The sequence below is a fragment of the Mixophyes fleayi genome, chromosome 2 (assembly GCF_038048845.1).
Source record: "Mixophyes fleayi isolate aMixFle1 chromosome 2, aMixFle1.hap1, whole genome shotgun sequence".
Classification (NCBI taxonomy): Eukaryota; Metazoa; Chordata; class Amphibia; order Anura; family Limnodynastidae; genus Mixophyes; species Mixophyes fleayi.
Window position 1 is genome coordinate 127,479,605 of NC_134403.1, and position 18,831 is coordinate 127,498,435.

At 40.3% G+C, this 18,831-nt stretch overlaps 1 protein-coding gene across 1 annotated transcript in view; it reads right to left on the bottom strand.

The window, feature by feature from the left end:
* The window catches only part of PCCA (propionyl-CoA carboxylase subunit alpha), a 357,370-nt gene that overhangs the window by 60,415 nt on the left and 278,124 nt on the right, over positions 1-18,831 (bottom strand). Inside the window, exon 21 of the mRNA XM_075199966.1 lies at positions 2,482-2,535. Coding sequence (XP_075056067.1) covers positions 2,482-2,535 — 54 coding nt within the window. The remainder of the gene's footprint in view (positions 1-2,481; positions 2,536-18,831) is intronic.

The window sequence follows — 18,831 nt, forward strand, 5'->3', positions numbered from 1 at the left end:
AATATGCAGACCAGAATGGTCCCAGTATGAGATCAGGTTTGTTTTTCAGCCTCCGAGGAAACAATTGCTGAAATTCCAAAGTTCCCCAAAGTTCTTTAATAGAACTGATAAATCTATCAGCACAGCTTCCATTAAAAAAAGAAGTAAGGGTCATGTATTTGCATACATCCCCGCTAAGCTGATGCAATTCAGCCAGCTAAATTATCATATTAAATTTATCCTCCCTTGTTAAACTGATTGTGTTTAAAATTGTTTTGGATGGTTATCATTAATTTCTGTTAAGTCTTAAATGCTTATATTGACATTTAATTGAGCAAACACAGAGGGGTCAAATTAAAGAATGCCTTGGAGTTATATTTTCTCAAACATGTTAATATTAGTCACACTGAGCAAGAGAAAAACAGGAGACAAATCGATAGTGTCTGTAGCAATAAAACCACTGATTACAAACAAGTGGATTTAAATAAGGGAATAAGTACAGGCAGAACGGGTATTTTAGAGGCATTATTGGGGCAGAAGAAACCATGCATAGAGGTAACAGCTCATTTCCTGTCAGCTTCTATTTCTCTGATATGTGGAACACAGAGGTGAATAGGAGGAAGTCTGCAGCAATTTTGTTTTGGCTTCACTAACTGTGTCAACATGAGAGAGTGCTAATAAAGCATAGTGTGTAGTGTATAGCTGATCCAGGCAGTCTTTCATGGCTACAATAACATTCCCTAATTAATTGTATACCATTAATAAGCCAAGAACCAATGTAATTGCTTCAATTGTTCTTTAACACAAAATAACTAAACAAATCCTTATTTGATGATGTGATGAGATGAATATATTATGTGGCTATTTTTAGGCACTTAGATGATTGATCTACATATGTCATACCATAGTGAAAATGCCAAATCAATACATCATAGCCAAACATAATAAAGATCCAAGATTCAGGGCTTTATTTCTATACCCCCGACTCTTATTTTTAACAACCAACATATAATCCAAAATTGGTCTCTCTCAGGATTCCTGAACATTATTTTTCATAAGAGTTCATAGAGGAATCATTGAATCATTGACTTCCTTACTTAATACAGTTATAATATTTATAGTTAAGCCATGTTCAATAATCTGAATGCGGGAGAACAATGTCCATCTACAACGCGTTTCTTTATTATACAGACTGCATCTTTTGGTAAAGGCAGGGAAATCATCATCATCTATTTATATAGCGCCACTAATTCTGCAGCGCTGTACAGAGAACTCATTCACATCAGTCCCTGCCCCATTTAAGCTTACAGTCTAAATTCCCTAAAACACAGACACATACACCGGATGAGACTAAGGTAAATAAAAAAAAGCAGCCAATTAACCTACTAGTATGTTTTTTGGTGTGTGGGAGAAAACCAGAGTACCCAGAGGAAACCCATGTAAACACGGGGAGAACATACAAACTCCACACAATTAAGTCTATGGTCGGGAATCAAATAAATGACTCCAGTGCTTTGAGACAGAAGTGCTAACCACTGAGCCACTGTTGCTGAGCACCGGGTACAAAATAAGACCATTTATGATATAAGTTCCTCATTGTCCAATTCAGTATTTAAAACACATTTGGCGAGTATATATATTGTGCTTAAGCATTAGTCATATAGGTAGATATAATTTTCTTTTAACTGCTTTTATTAGGTGCTCGAATGAGGCCCACTGATTTATTTTCTTTAACATATGGACTGATAAAGCCAACATGATAAGTGATTCTCAACACTGTCAAGAAACAATACTTTCGGTGTTTGCAAGACAATGTATTCCACCTATCTCTGGTGCTGTGATACCAGCCACTAGTAGACCAAAATAAGATACTAACATCAATTCATTGCGACACATTGCTGAAGGTTTCACACCAGAGTTTGATATGGTGGGTATTCAGAGACTGAGATTTGACTACATTAAAATTAATTGCATTTGAAAGGTTGAAATAAAAATGGGTAGTAACACTAATTTCAATGAATGTAAATCCGGGATGACTATCTTTAGCAAGACATATTGCAATGGCTGTTTGACTAAGGTGTAATGAGATTTAAGAGTTAAATATATTTAAATGCAGGTTTATGAAGACAGATTATCTTTTAGCAAATGTATGTTATTGTATTTACCCAATTCAAATAAGTGGTTTGTAAAAACAACACTTGCAGGGAATATATAACTTAATATTCTTTGCAAAGTTCTATAAACAAGCACCGGAAACCATGTGAGGGAGCTCATACAATGCCCTAAGATATATATTTTATTTCAAAATAAATTTAGATGAGTCACTACTCCACAGTTGGAAAGGCAAGCTACAATTTTAAATAAAAGGAGAATAGTATTGTTTGACTACTCAGAAGCAACCACTAGTTTACACTATGCTAACAAGCATTCCTCAAGTCAAGCATGAAGTCATACAACTGGAGATGAATAGTTTCATTTATAACCAGCAAAAGCTCTACTCACCACTGTGCCCAGGAACTGAAGGCTGATATTCCCGGCAGCATCACGGCCAAGGCACTTAAATGGAGGAAGAGAAAAGTAAAAGGTCAGACATTCATTTAAACTATAAATGTTTTGTTAAAGGACAAAAAAAAAAAAAACTTCTGCTCACGAAACAAAATACAAGAATAGTCAATTGTTATAGGCCATCAACACATAGCCAGATACCAACTGAAAAATGCAATCAGTAATATAAAATAGACCTGAACCAAAGGATTTGGAAGAATACTCGATTTAGTATTAATTATATTAAGTAAACAAGTAACACATTAAAAACAGATCATATGAAACATAATAAAATGGTATTATATCTTTATCTGCACAAATAGTAGACTAACTATAAATTAAACATTTAGAATATGTATGTACAATATATCTCATTATCATCATCAGCTATTTATATAGCGCCACTAATTCCACAGCGCTGTACAGAGAACTCACTCACATGAGTGCCTGCCCCATTGGAGCTTACAGCCTAAATTCCCTAACATACATAGAGACTAGGGTCAATTGATAGCAGCCAATTAACCAACTAGTATGTTTTTGGAGTGTGGGTTTGGTGGTTTTTCATAGCAAGCTTTTCTTAACGGACTTTATGGTACTCAATGGTAGGTGCTGTGTTTGTTACAAGCATTCCAATAACACTATCCCTCGACGCATAGGAGCGGTGGGAGCATAGAGCTTTGTGGATGCTTCTCTGCCTACTGCACTCTGCAGGACTGGGGTGAAGATTTATATTCTAGCAGGTCAATGACCCATCGCACACAGCAAAATTGTAGTGTCTGAAATAAAAAAAGCTTTAATTAAAAATAGAGGTTTTACTTTTTTACTTACTTATTTTTTGTATTTGACATTACAGAGCATTTTGTGTTATCTGTGGTAAGAATTCCAGAGTAAATCTATTTGTATTTTATTTTTATAATGTAAAATAAAATGTGTAAAGAAGCAAAATGACAATGTGGACAAGAAGGCACTCTGCTCCACATATGGTGGGACACCCCAAAACTCTGTGGCAGAGATTCAGTCACTTATTAACAGGTTAACTAACAAATGTGCAAACACCAGATACAATATAGCAGATATAACAAGGTATACTAACCAAATGACTAAAATAATTTAAATATATATATATATATATATATATATATATATATATGAAAATATTTATTAGGATATAACACAACATGCCAAAGAAGTATCTATAATAAGACCTAATCATATCAATATCAAATCCAATGCTAAGATGCATTTCCGGAATCATGCCTACATAACAATTGGAGCAGTGAATAAAACATCCAAAATAACATCTGTCCATGAGCAGAAACTATGTGGATATGATGTGCTGGTAAAGAAACATTAGTTCAATAATCCAGGGATACAATTCTGGAACCAAGTCCCTCTCCAAATTCAAGCGTAATAAAATGTCCTCAAAATAACAGCAATGCCAGCCGGTTTGTATATAAGAACAGCATGCTATATATTCTCCATATTAATGTCAATTAAACAGGCTTATTCCTCTCAGGAGAAGACATTATATAATCAGCATTAAACATAGGCAGTATGCAGGTAATCTGGCCTGACAATATAAGCCATGGTTCTTTCAACCTTTAATGAAGTCAATCAGTCGCCACTACCTTCTAACAAATATTGATTCCATGCCAGATGAGTAGCGAATGTCTCGCATTCATTCTTTAATATAGCTTTATCTCTTTAATTGCTCTCTCCCTTCTAACCACTATCCTGCTTTTTCCCACACATGCTACTACTAATCTTCAAACCACCTTAAAGCTCTGTAGTCTCCATCATAGATCCGTTCACTTTCACATACCTGATCTACATTCCCTCTATATACATTATTTCTCACTTATTCTTACTCTAACTGTAACTGGCAACAACACACACTTTAACATATTGGTCTGTACCAAGTTATGTTTCTATTTAGCCTATTTTATGTAATAACTTCTTCAACAAATACATTCCTATAAAATTATCTGTCCTCCTTTGTCTGCACCCCCTCCTTTCCTCATCATCAACATTTATTTATATAGCGCCAGCAAATTCCATAGCGCTTTACAATTTCCCCATTCTGCCACCCACTAGGCTTCTGCTTCATTCTTTATTCTGTTTTCAGATTTTTATGTATTTGATACACATGTTAGTCTGTTCCACTATTTTCTCTAGTTCCATGAACAATTGAATTATTCCATCTGATGCTTCAAACCTGTTACAAACCTGCGTGTCATCTACAAAAAGACATACCATCCCTTGTATACCACAATTAATATAACTATTATTATTATTATTATTATTAATAATACATACATCAAAACAGGATCCAGGACTGATCCCTGAGGTAATCTACTGGTTACCAACCCTTTATCGGAGCTTACTCCATTGACTACATAACTCTGTCTCCTGTTCTTTAGTCAAACCTTTATCCATTACACTAACAAAAACCTCAGTACTCAAGTTATATAAACTTAAAGTTATATGAACATACTGTATTCCATTGCTAACATTTAAAACAAGCTGTATTCACTGATCCATCACTTTAGTTGCAGAGTCAAAAATGTGTTGGACATGATCTCCCAGCAACAAATCCATGCCAGGCAGCACAGTGGTGCAGTGATTAGCACACCTGCCTCACAGCGTATAAGTTCAATTCACGACCAGAGCCCTGTTTGTGTCTGTATGTTCTACCCGTGCTTGCGTATGTTTCCTCTGAGTGCTCCGGTTTCCTCCCACACGCCAAAAACATACTAATAGGTTAATTGGTTGCTGACAAAATTAGCCCTACTGTGTGTGCGTGTGTCAGAGAATTTAGACTGTAAAGCTCCACTGGGTCAGGGACTGAAGTGAATGATAAAAGTATTCTCTGTATAACGCTGTGAAATTGGTGGAGCTATATAAATAAATGGCGATGATGACTTGGATCTTCTATTTTGCTTACTATAGTCAACATTTCTTGTTTTCTTAATTTCCCTACTTTTGAAGCAAGACTCACAGGTCTATAGTTATCATACATTTCCCTATTGCATTTCTGTGTAGTTGAACTACAAATTTCTATCCTCCAATCACCTGGAATTTTGCAACAGCAATTGCTTAAAAAGTTAATGGTACTGTAAGCACTACTCTTCGTTCATTTACTACTGTTGGATGCACATCATCTGTGTCACGGATAGCAGAAAACTGAGGCCTACTTACTTACATTTGCACTGCTAAACAAGAGTCTAAACGTGTCTCTAGTCTTCGCCAGGGACCCCCACAAGGGAGTTTGTAGTTAGCTGCAGAAGACACGCAGGTCGCGGCCCTCCTAGTTAGCCACCAGTGAAGTAATTGGTGAGTAAGCGAGGACAAGCAATCCGAGGTCAGACCGTGCAAGCAAAAAGGTACAACAGGGTCAGACAGGAGCGTAGTCAGGAAGCCAGAGGTCAAACCAGGAAATCTAGCAATGTCAAAGGAGATCCAAAAGGAAGATCAGGGAAAGCCAAGTCTGGAGCCGAGGAGTCAGTCAGGATGCTTGGAAGCAAACAGGAATGCTGGAGCATAAGGAGACCTTGATACTCTGGGACTAGAATGGCGCCAGAGCTTCCTTTAAATAGACAATACTGCCATTGGTGGCAGTGAATAGGGCGGCAGAACAGCTCACTGCAGAACAGCCAGCGCCCTAGCAAAGGGGAAGCGCACCTACTGTGCATGCGCCAGCCTACCGCGACCAGGAAGACGAGATACGTCTCGATTCCAGGAAAAGGGACGTGACGAGGCCGCAACAGAAGAAGGCGTATTTCTCTGGCACCGGGTAAATGTGCGTTGACGGCGCCTGACAATCTGGACCCACTGACTTATTTACTTTTAACTTTGAGGGGTATATTTACTATGCGCCGTAGAACAGTTGATTCCTGGCGCTTTGAAGGCACTTTTTAAAAGGGCATTTTTATTAAATAAAAAGCCCATCGGGTTTTGCCTTTAATAAAATTTCCGTTTGAAGAAAATGCCTTCAAAGTGCCGGAAATGGGCGGTTCTACTGAAACCGCTGCATAGTAAATATACCCGAGAGTTACACATAACACATCTTTTGTACTACGCATCTCTTTCCCTTCTAGTGTAGGCGACCTTCTTGAATTTTCAACAGTAAATATAAAGCAAAAACAGTTATTTAGGCAGTCTGCAATTTCTATGACTCATTCAACATATCCACAAACTTTAGTTTTTATACTTATTATTTTGTTTTTTCCTATCACTAATGTATTATTTAAAGAATACTTTGCCTATCTTTTTTACCGACTGTAGAACATTGCCCTGTTTATGTATTAGCATGCTTTATTGTGTGTTTAGGCCTCTTCCAACTGTCTTTATGTGCTTATTTTTATTCTCCTCTTGATCGCTCTGTCTATATTTCTTATATACTTTTGCTAACCTACCTGGTACAAACGTCTGTTGCATTTATTTAATAATGTAGTTTACTCCAATGCTCATGTACTCGAACTATGCATTCACACCATCTCAGAGATCCACATCAATTATTTCTCATTTGAGTAAAGTCAGCCTTTCTAAAATCTAAAGCCTTTTGGTGCAATTCTGCTTTACCGTTGCCTGTATGTTAAATCACAATGGTTACTAGACCTTAAGTTCTCTCCAGCAGACACATTTGATAGATACTATAGACCCCCTTTAGAGAAGGCAGCATTTTACATACACGTTAAAATGTGGCCACAAATTGTGGCCTAGCATGTATTTTGATTTGCACATACACATGCTACTCAAAATATAGTGTCAGCATGCAGCCGCATCAAGATATGCCTTAGCGTTAAGTGTATCTTGATGCAGCCAGAGTAAATAAAAATAACCAGCACTTGCAGCCCCCCATGCACTTGTGGGACTGATACACAGAGGGATTCCTCCCTGTGCTGACAAGGCTGGGGCTGTCTAACATTATGACAGAGTCATCCCAAGCTAGGGATCCCCCTTTTATAGTGAACCTCTGTACGCCTTGTTAAAGTTTAATAATTGGATGAAAGTGATAATCAATATTTTCTTTTCTCTGCACATAGGAAAATATTCAACTTGAATTTTGATATATTTTTCTCCTTGAATGAATGAAAACGCATATGATGTCTTGGGACTTACATGAAAAAGTGTGAGTCCCAAGTCATCATATGCGTTTTCATTCATTCATTCAAGGAGAAAAATATATCCAAATTCAAGTTGAATATTTTCCTATGTGCAGAGGAAAGAAAAAGGGAGCGCAAGTGTTTGTATCATCATTTTTTTAATGTTTTAAGTTTTGGAATGAGTGGATATTCTAGATACAACATATTAATTGCATTAAGTTTGGTCTCATTCTGTTCGCAATCGCATGAGAACGTTTCCGGTGTTATTTATGTAGCGTTCGCACCTTGTTAACGCTAGTTACAATTAACATTACTTTTTCATTCACCAAATAGCTAGTTCACAGGGATCATAAAAAACAGTTTATGCAGGTCTAATGGCAGGAATCTGAAGGAGGACACCTGGTAATCACAAGGAACAATGATCAGAGGAATCCACCAATGCCATGTCGAGTTCTTGGGAAGTCAAGACCCTTCGACCTACGAATGAAGACCTTAATATTGTAACTGTGTATCTTTGTGGCAACACTGCTTTTTACAATTGTACTGTGTATAAATTGTTCACCTCTGGCTTTGGAAACCAGAGCATTCCCATAGAAGCTTGTGTTAGTGCTAACAAGCACATGCATATAAAACTTTCTCATATAATACTATTGCGAATAAAACCTATGTGCTTTGGAACCACAGCGATTTTATTAGAGAATCGTTACTACAAATGATAGATACGGACGGACATAACACCCTACCCTAGACCCAGGTTGCAGGCAGTTTTTATTGAACAATGTCTTATCCTTTCCAACACTCATATATACACACTGCAATCCATCCTAAATACTGCTGCAAGACTAATCTTCCTCTCTCACCGCTCCGAATCTGCTGCACAGATTTGCAAATCCCTACACTGGCTGCCTGTGTCCTTCAGAATCCAATTCAAATTGCTCACCTTTACCTACAAAGCCTTCAACACCACAACCCCTGCATACATCTCAAATCTCATATCAAAATACTCTCCCCCCTGCTCTCTTAGATCTACATATGGCCTGCGCTTGTCTCGTTTCTGGTAACCACCTCTCACTTCCGCCTACAAGACTTCTTCTCCCGTGCTGCTCCCCACTTATGAATTCCCTACCACGCTCAGGCTTTCCCACAGCCTTCAAATCTTTAGACGCTCTCTGAAAATCCATCTCTTTTTTTTAGATCTTACCTTGTTCTCAAAAACACTATTTACACTAATACAACCACACAACTGTCCCAATCTCCACTCTGACCCACATTTGCTCCTCTTGTTTCAGCTGTGCCCTCTTCCACTTAGAATGTAAGCTCTCTAATGAGCAGGGTCCTCCATACACTTTGTTTTCATGTCTGCATTAATTTTGACTGCCTTGTATGTCCCTGTTCTATGTATGTCATGTTTTCTCTACTGTCTTCACGACAAGCTTTCTACATGCAATGGATTCTTCTTGATGGACATCACTGTTTTCAGAACCATTAGCTTCCTGGCAGCTCACACAACATGCCTCCTCCACTGGAACCACTGCTTCAATATCACTTCTGCTCAGTGGACAGTTAAATAAGGGATAGCTGCTGGGACATGTTTATGATCCACAATTCCAATTCTTTCACATCCTATGTTGGTCCAAGTTGCTCTTCTCCTATGTAGTTATTATGGGAGCGGCTACAATTTAGGGGTATAATACATAGAAGTTATCACAGTTTGTAACTGTAACCTAATAATCTCACTATATAAATGTGAGAGCTGCATATAGATTGGATTTGGCTACAAAGTGCAGCGTTTTTCAGCACTCGTGATTGAATTAGAATCAAAATACAGAAAAAACAAAGGCTGACTCATTTTAAATTGTGAGATGCCACAAGTGTGTGTAACTGCTGCATTACAGACCCGTCGCCTCTTTGCCACCTTCAATTCCATCCTCTCTCCCCCCCCTCCCCCTCTCCCACCTTCCCTCTCCGCCTCTGACTTCTCCACCTTTTTCTCTTCCAAAATTGAGGCCATAAGACTGAACATTTCCTCCTCCAATCCCTCTCCCGCCACCACCATCGCTTCACCGCCCTCTATTAATCAGCTCTGGTGCTCCTTCACCCCTACATCTGGTGATGAAGTTCGCTCCCTTATTCTTTCCTCTCCACCCTCTACCTGTCCTCTTGATCCAATCCCCTCTCACCTCCTTCGCTCTCTTACTCCTACTGCTTGCTCTCACCTGGCTCACTTTTTCAACTTATCACTCTCCTCTGGCACAGTCCCCTCTTCATTCAAACACGCTCTCATCTCTCCTATCCTCAAGAAAGCCAATCTTGACCCCACCTCCCTTGCGAATTATCGCCCTATCTCTCTTCTCCCCTTTGCCTCCAAATTACTCGAGCGGATTGTCTGCAGCCGCCTCACCAGACACCTCTCGGTCAACTCCCTCCTTGACCCCCTCCAATCTGGCTATCGCCCCCTCCACTCCACTGAAACTGCCTTGGCCAAAGTTACCAATGATCTCCTATCAGCCAAAGCCAAGGGTCACTTCTCCCTACTCATCCTCCTCGATCTCTCCGCGGCCTTTGACACTGTAGACCAACCCCTCCTGCTGCAAACTCTTCTCTCTCTCTGCCTTTCCGGTTCGGTCCATGCCTGGTTCACCTCATACCTTGCTAACCGCTCTTTCTCTGTATCCACGTCTGGTTCTTCCTCCACCTCCTCCCCTCTCCCTATTGGAGTCCCTCAAGGCTCTGTTCTGGGCCCTCTACTATTTTCGCTCTACACTTCCTCCCTTGGCGCTCTCATCTCCTCTTTCGGTCTTCAGTATCACCTCTATGCTGATGACATTCAACTCTACATATCTTCTCCTGATCTTTCCACCTCCCTCCTCTCTCGTGTATCTGACTGCCTCTCAGCCATCACCTCCTGGATGTCCTCGCGCTTTCTCAAAATTAACATCTCTAAAACTGAACTCATTGTCTTTCCCCCACCTCGACTCCCTTCCCACCATGACCTCTCTATCGTTGTTAACAACTCCACCATCTCCTCTGTCGGCCAACTCTGCTGCCTTGGGGTCAATCTTGACTCCTCTCTCTCTTTTGTCCCCCACATTCAATCCCTCGCCCAAGCCTGTCGCTTCCAACTCCGCAACATTGCCCGGATCCGTCCCTTCCTCTCTCAGGAAGCCACCAAAACTATCATACACGCACTCATCATCTCCCGCCTTGATTACTGCAACATCCTCCTTACTGGCCTCCCCCACTCCCACCTTGCACCCCTCCGCTCTATACTCAATGCGGCTGCAAGACTCATCTTCCTTTCACGCCGCTCCTCCTCTGCCTCCCCTCTCTGCCTTGCCTTACACTGGCTCCCTTTCCCCTACAGAATCCTTTTCAAACTCCTTACCACCACGTACAAGGCTCTACGGCCCCTTACATCTCTAACCTCATCTCCATTCACACTCCTGCCCGCTCCCTACGCTCAGCTAATGACCGCCGCCTCTCCTCCACTCTTATCACCACTTCCCACTCCAGAATCCAAGACTTCTCCCGTGCCGCCCCCCTCCACTGGAACGACCTCCCTCGCTCCATCCGTCTCTCTCCTAATCTGTGCTCCTTCAAACGAGCACTCAAAATTCACCTGTTCCTTAACGCCTACCAACTTTCTACCTAACCCACATCTCCTCCAAACGTTCTACCCTCTCTCCTCCCGGTCCCTCTCCCCACATTTCAACTTCCTCCAATTGTGTCTGTTTCGTTCACCCACCCTTAGGATGTAAGCTTGAATGAGCAGGGCCTTCTTCCCTCTTGTCTCCACACCTGTTCTTCTACTCCGCCTCTACTGCATTGACCTAACTGGAGTTTCTGAAGCATTGGTATTTTTGTTTATTGTTCTGTACTGTTATACCCTGTATAGTCTACTGTTTGCTTTGTGTACGGCGCTGCGGAAATCTTGTGGCGCCTAACAAATAAATGATAATAATAATAAATGATGATAGTCATTCAGTTACATATATCTGATTCTGTGAAAGCTTGGCAGACACAGTAAAAATAAAAATCCACATCCATGTCATATATTAAAATATGCACAGGAAAATAATCCATTGTCTTTATATTACAAACTAATAATGTTTTACTAGTGCAAAACCTACAACAGTACAGGAAACTGAGCCAACAGCTGACATATTTCAATAGCAATGATTTATGGAACGGAAAATATGGCAAATAAAAAGTTAAAAACCCCCAACATTTACTTTTATAAAAGGAAACTAGAACATGCACTTTTCCCACAGCTTATAACAAATAGAGTCAGGCGCTTTTGGAAACTGCGAAGGTGAACAAAGCTCTGAGTACCGACAATGAACACTGAGAGTGCCAAAATAAACAAGGACCGAGTGCATGATAAGCTGTCAGTACGTGGCCAGATGAAAAAGAAAACAAGAGACCTTTTATCATTTTATTAGCACTCCACCCTAATTAGTGGATTTTTGCCTATTGTGTTACATTTCGCCCAAAAGTAGGAGAGGTTGTTGGTGTCATTTGAGGATGTCCTTTATTGAGACTCCATTCTTTTAACTAAGGGCGTGTGGTTACAAACAGAAAAACCAATTCAATGAATGTGTGACCTAACCATAAAGAGTAAGCACAGATAATAAGGCAGGTTTGCCCTGCATGTTTCAGCTGACAAAGTCAGGACAGGGAGGCACAGGAGAAGCAGATAGAGGGCCGTGGTATATTCTAAATAAAGGGCATTCGCTCCAGTAGACACGAGAGGCTCGCAAAACAAGGTGGTCTTCAATGCACAACCAGAAAAGATAATTGTAACACCTTTTAATTCTGCATATAAAAGACTTGATCTCTGCTCTGCTACTATAGAAGGTTACAGATATACAACACACAGACATAGTGCAGCTGCGTCTGAATAGACCAAGAAGTAGGTTTTATTCACGTGTGCGCAAATCCAAGCATCCAACTCCTAAACGGACAGTGACATTGAGGAGGAGAGAGGAAAAATGCAAATATAAGAATGGGTAAGAAATATGAATAGGAATAACAAGAATACCAATTTATTGTGCTACATAACAGAAAAGTTCTAAAAATAAAAATAAAATCACACAATAACAACTACTAAATTACTTGGGAAATGAGCAACACGTTTAGAGGTATTCTTATGACAGTGTGATGGTCATCAAACAAATTTATGAAGCGGCTAACGCAGCCCCCATAGAACTCCATGGGGACTGCGATGTTAGAACACCGAGTTACACAACAGGTATCTAAAACTAACCTCAGTGCAGTAGCAAATACACTATTAAGAAAGTTAACTAGTGGGGAAGACAGCCTATTACAGGGGTCGGCATCCCCCGGTAATAGGCTGAAACCCCGGTATGACGGCCGAAACGGAGCTTCTGCACATGCGCAGAAGCTCCGTTTCAGCCATCACAGGCTGTTTTATTGAAGCAGCTTCAGAGCCAGAGTGTTGGACAAAAGTGGTCGGCATACCACGTCTGGCACGCATGCTGGAGGATGCCAACCCCTGTAATAGGCTGTCTTCCCCACTTTCTGGAGGAAGACAAGTCTCCAAAGGTATGTAAGATCAGCAAATTGAGGGGCATATATACCTGGCATACTATGTATTTCTGGGGGCAACAGTTGCATACTATTTTGTTCTGGGGGCAACAGTGGCATACTATGAATTTCTAAGGGCAACTGTGCATAGTATATATTGGGGGCACAACTATGTGGCATAAGATGAATTGGGGACACAACTATAAGGCATGATGTGAACTTTTTTTGCTGGTCCCTTACTGTTAAATATGATATTAGCCTCATAAAATGAGACATATATATATATATATATATATATATATATATATATATATATATATATACACATTATATATATATATATATATATATATATATATATATATATATATATATATATATACACATATACACACATACACATATACACACATACATACATACATACATACATACACACACACACACAAATTGCCTGGGCCCCACTGGGGGCCTATATTTAAAAAATAAATATATATTTTAAAAGGATTTAGCCACTACGAGGGATCTGTAGTGGCTTAATCCCCTTCAGCTCAGGTACCTTCAGACACCAGGTCATGTGACTGCAGCGGTGAAACGGTACTTCATGTGGGCGGGCTGCTGGATATCTTCCCATGCTGTGCAGTGGAGAATAAGGTAAGAAGAAGGTGTGCTGGACAGGGGGCATTTGTGACTAAAGTTGATGGAGAGGGGCATGTGTGACTAAAGGTGCTGGGCAGAGGTAGGCACGTGTGATTAAAGCATGTGGGCAGAGGGGACATATGTGAGCAAAGCTGCTGGACAAGGGGGCATGTGTGAGTAATGCATTTTTCTGTAAGAGGGTGGCCTAGTGCTTTTCACCTGCTAGACACGCCCCCAATGATGCACTGCCACGCCCTCAATTGTATGACCACTTGCACACACACGTAACTGGCACACCTGGGCTTGACTAGATTTTAGCCGGCACTCTGATAGACAAAGGTTACCAACCCCTGCCCTATTATATAGAATGATCTCTCAAAAATATGGTCCCACTCTTCTGAATAGATGAGATAAACAGAATATTAATTGCTTTGATAAGTTCAGAATTTTACACTTTAGAAAATATATCTAGAGGAACTAATTTTACTATCAAATAATATTTTTTTTAAATGTTAAGAGCATATATATTTGTTATTCATAGATGGACCACATACATCAATTGTAAACATCACAGATTAGCACATATTTAATGAACACCGCAAATGAAAGGGGTTATCGGATGCACATAGTCAATGTACAGTAAGGGCGTGTCAAGCTTGGGCACCTCTAAAGCTGGATATACACTGAAGAATTTTTCCGACCGACGTGTTATCTCAAACGATTATACCTACAAATGAAGGTCCGATCAGTCTGGCGATTCATGCGTACACACTGACACAATTTACCTTCAGATCTGGGCTCTTCCTCTGCTCCTTTAGTCCGGAGAATGACAGTGCAATATTCATTCATTCACTACTGTCACACTGATTAAAACCACCTTGTTATAGCTATCCACATGTCCTAACGAATTTTGTTAGCTTCTGTCACTCTGAAACAAAATATTCGGTCTCAGAACGAACAAATGATTTATTCCTTCTACAGCAGTTTCTACATTTATTCACTCTGACATTCAGTACTAACATCGGCTAAAAAGAGCCCGACTCTGTAAACTCTATGGAGATCATCAGCATGAGTGCATACACATTACACGATTGTTAGGTGATTGATCGGAAAATATTGAACGGTATGACCAACCAAATGAAGCAACAATCGCCCATTTGGGCAGACTATCGACCATCGTGTCACCACACACACTGAACCAGGCTTTAGAACGAGCGGTCGTATGTCGGCTGGTTGAGCCGATTATTGGACAAAAACCTTGTAGTGTGTACCCAGCTTAAGATTTGTGTTTTTCAGTCATATCACTTGCACCAGCTACAGGGCTGGTGTAAGTGCCGATCACTAATGATGACAGCTTTGTTTGCATGCTAGAACACGTGTTTACAATTAGGAGCAACGGTAAAAATGTGTGTCATGCACAGTAGACATTTAGAACATCCTAATAAATGTTATATATATTGTGGCAAGAGCCCACTACTGCAGAAGCACAGTGAACAACTTCTTCCTTTTTATGTAGTTTTATTGTCAGGATGGTAAATGTTTTGACACCGTATACTTGCACAGCAATCATGGAGACCCTAAACGCTAGCTATACATAGACCAGCTCTCTCTCAGGACCAGCCAGCTTTCCCTGCGTTGGTCTCAGTGAACAAATGACACAAACAAGCTTTTATATATGATACTCCGCGAGCCTTAGCTTGATGGACAGGTGACACACCCACCTTCTCTTTAAGAGAAAACGCCCATCACTGGCTCTGTTTTAACGAAAAGACACACCCTGTCTGTTTGCTGAGAGGAAGCAGCTTTTAAATCATGTAAGTTAACAAACTTTAAACTACACATAAGTCTTTACTTGGTTTAACCTGAATCTAGGTGCATAACTGCGCCAATGTCTTACTCTGCTTGTATGTTTTCTTTGCATATTGTCAGATAAATGCCTCCCTTTGTTACTATATATATATAACACATTTATTTTATTTTTTTTCTTTTGGGACTTGATATTCCACATGTATTGGATGTATCCTGCGGTGCTTTGTCTGTTAGTGCAGAGCAAACCTAGATGTGTATTCATTAATAGCTCCTGCGTGTGTGTACACCCAATGTACGTGGTTCTTTAAAAAAAGCACATTACATGCATTTTTCAGTTTCTTAATAAATCAAGCCCTGTGTGTATATGAGGCTGTATAAATGTACAGTTTGGTTTATTTCTGAATGACTTCCCACAAGTGTCAATTAGCAGATTAACTATAGACAAACAAGGGGCAGTATGAAACATAGATATATATATTTAGATTAATAGTAATTATTCACTCCACCTATGTAAGTGTAATCTTTCACTGCTCACAACTAATTAATATAATTTGTCATTTCTTTTAAATAAGCAGAGGTTTCAGAGCAGCTCCTCGTACTCAGCTGCCTTGCCACAAAATATTAGTTCCACCTAGTTGGGCATCAATGACTTATTCACTGTGAGCTCTACCGCTCAGTAAGATCTGCTTAGCACTGGGGCTTGAAATGGGTGACTACCTTCATCAGACTTCAAACATAAATGAGTTCGCTAGCAAACAAAAAATACAACACAAAAGGGACATCATTATTTGGAAAGAAATGCTATAGCAACAGATAATTTGAGGTATTTCTATAGGCAGTTAATAATGGACTAGGCTAGAAGGCTACCAGCTGTGTCCAGGTGGATTACAAATGTGAAATCATACAAAGAAGCCTACTGCAGTCTATCAACTGTTTTACTGACAAGTGTGTTTTATATTCAAGTAACTGTCAGGTGGTTTGCTGTGTGATGGAGACAAACTTATAAGCAGCAATAAATTTTAGCTTATAAGTCATTATTTCCAGCACAGGGATATATATATAACCTGAGGCCTTACAACAGTAGTTCCAACTACAGTTCCCATAATTCTCTGCTAATCAGTAGCCTGATAATTGTTGGTATAGGTTGTGGCACCGTTTTCAGTAACACTTGTTACCAAGTTCTATTCACTTGTGTGACAATTACTTACAACAATCAAGAAATCATGCTTCCGCAGAATTGTAAAATGCAGGAGTTAATTTAATCCAATCAATATTTACACCAAACAACACTGAGAATACACATGCTTGTGGTTGAAAGCATGGTCCCCAGAAGCTTTTAAAGGTTGATCAAATAAAATTCACCTCTAGATTGCTAAATTGTCCACACAAATCTGTTATCCACAAGTTATTCTACGGAGTTCAAACTCAAACCCAGTCCTTAAGAGCTACCAACAGGTCATGTTTTCAGGATTTTGGTCTATAGAAAAAGGTGGGATAATTACTCACCAAGAAAAATAGATTAATTCACCTGTGCATGATTAAATAAATCCTGAAAACATGAACTATTGATAGCTCTTGAGGACTGAGTTTGAACATCTCTGAGGTAAAGAGTACATAGGACTATCTATACAATTGTGTGACATATTCTGGGGAAATTCCCCACTAAATGCCAGAAAGTCACAAAAGAAGCCAAACGTGGAGTTTTTTTTGTATTGAACTGCACTAATTTTACTGTGGGAAGCAAAAGACGTGTGTATTTAATATAAATGACCTACAAAAAATAGAATAGAGTAAATGTTTAGCAAAATGAGTGTTACTAAATAAATACTTTGAAATGACCATGCTAGTGATGCAAGTGTTAAACTCTGAAGTGTAGAATAACTCCATTACTTACAAGCAAAAGACAATTTGTCCATTCACAGGGCAATGACAAGCTTTATAAATGATTTATATAAGGATGAGCGGACTCGGATTCCTGGAATCTGAGCCCCCCCGAACAATGCGGATCCGAGTCAGATCAGAGCACTGTCTGGGTATTCCCGCCAATTCCGAAACTTAAAACGAGGCTCTGAGTCATAATCCCGCTGTCGGATCTCGCGATACTCGGAACCTTTAAATTCCCCGCTTGCCGCCGCCATCTTCACTCAGGCATTGATCAGGGAAGAGGGAGGGTGTGTTAGGTGGTCCTCTGTCCTGCTATTTTTCGTGCTGTGCTCTGTCCTGCTGAGTCCAGTGGTGCTTTTGCCGGTGCTCTGTCCTGCTGAGTCCAGTGGTGCTTTTGTCCTGTGCTCTGTCCAGCTGAGTCCAGTGGTGCTTTTGTCCTGTGCTCTGTCTTGCTGAGTCCAGTGGTGCTTTGGCCAGTGCTCTGTCCAGCTGAGTCCAGTGGTGCATCAGTCCAGTGCTCTGTCCTTGCTGAGTCCAGCGGTGCGTTTTGTCCTGTGCTTTGTTCTGCTAAGTGCATTTTTATTTCAAAAGTATTAAAAATTCTTCCATAAAAAGAAAAAAAAAGAAAAATTCTACAAAAATCCTTTTAAAATAATATAAAAAAAATAAATCAAAAAAAGTCATTGCTGAGTCCAGTGGTGCATCAGTCTAGTGCTCTGTCCTTGCTGAGTCCAGTGGTGCATCAGTCCAGTGCTCTGTCCTTGCTGAGTCCAGTGGTGCATCAGTCCAGTGCTCTGTCCTTGCTGAGTCCAGTGGTGCATCAGTCCAGTGCTCTGTCCTTGCTGAGTCCAGTGGTGCATCAGTCCAGTGCTCTGTCCTTGCTGAGTCCAGTGGTGCATCAGTCCAGTGCTCTGTCCTTGCTGAGTCCAGTGGTGCATCAGTCCAGTGCTCTGTCCTTGCTGAGTGCAGTGGTGCATCAGTCCAGTGCTCTGTCCTTGCTGAGTCCAGTGGTGCATCAGTCCAGTGCTCTGTCCTTGCTGAGTCCAGTGGTGCATCAGTCCAGTGCTCTGTCCTTGCTGAGTCCAGTGGTGCTTCAGTCCAGTGCTCTGTCCTTGCTGAGTCCAGTGGTGCTTCAGTCCAGTGCTCTGTCCTTGCTGAGTCCAGTGGTGCATCAGTCCAGAAACTGAGGGAAATAATCTCTCAGTGGCTTAACCCACTTAGACTCTCCTGGGGATTTGTGGTGTCAGACAACGCCAGTAACATTGTGCGGGCATTACATATGTGCAATTTCCTTTGTGGCTTCATTATCCCAATTAAAAGGATT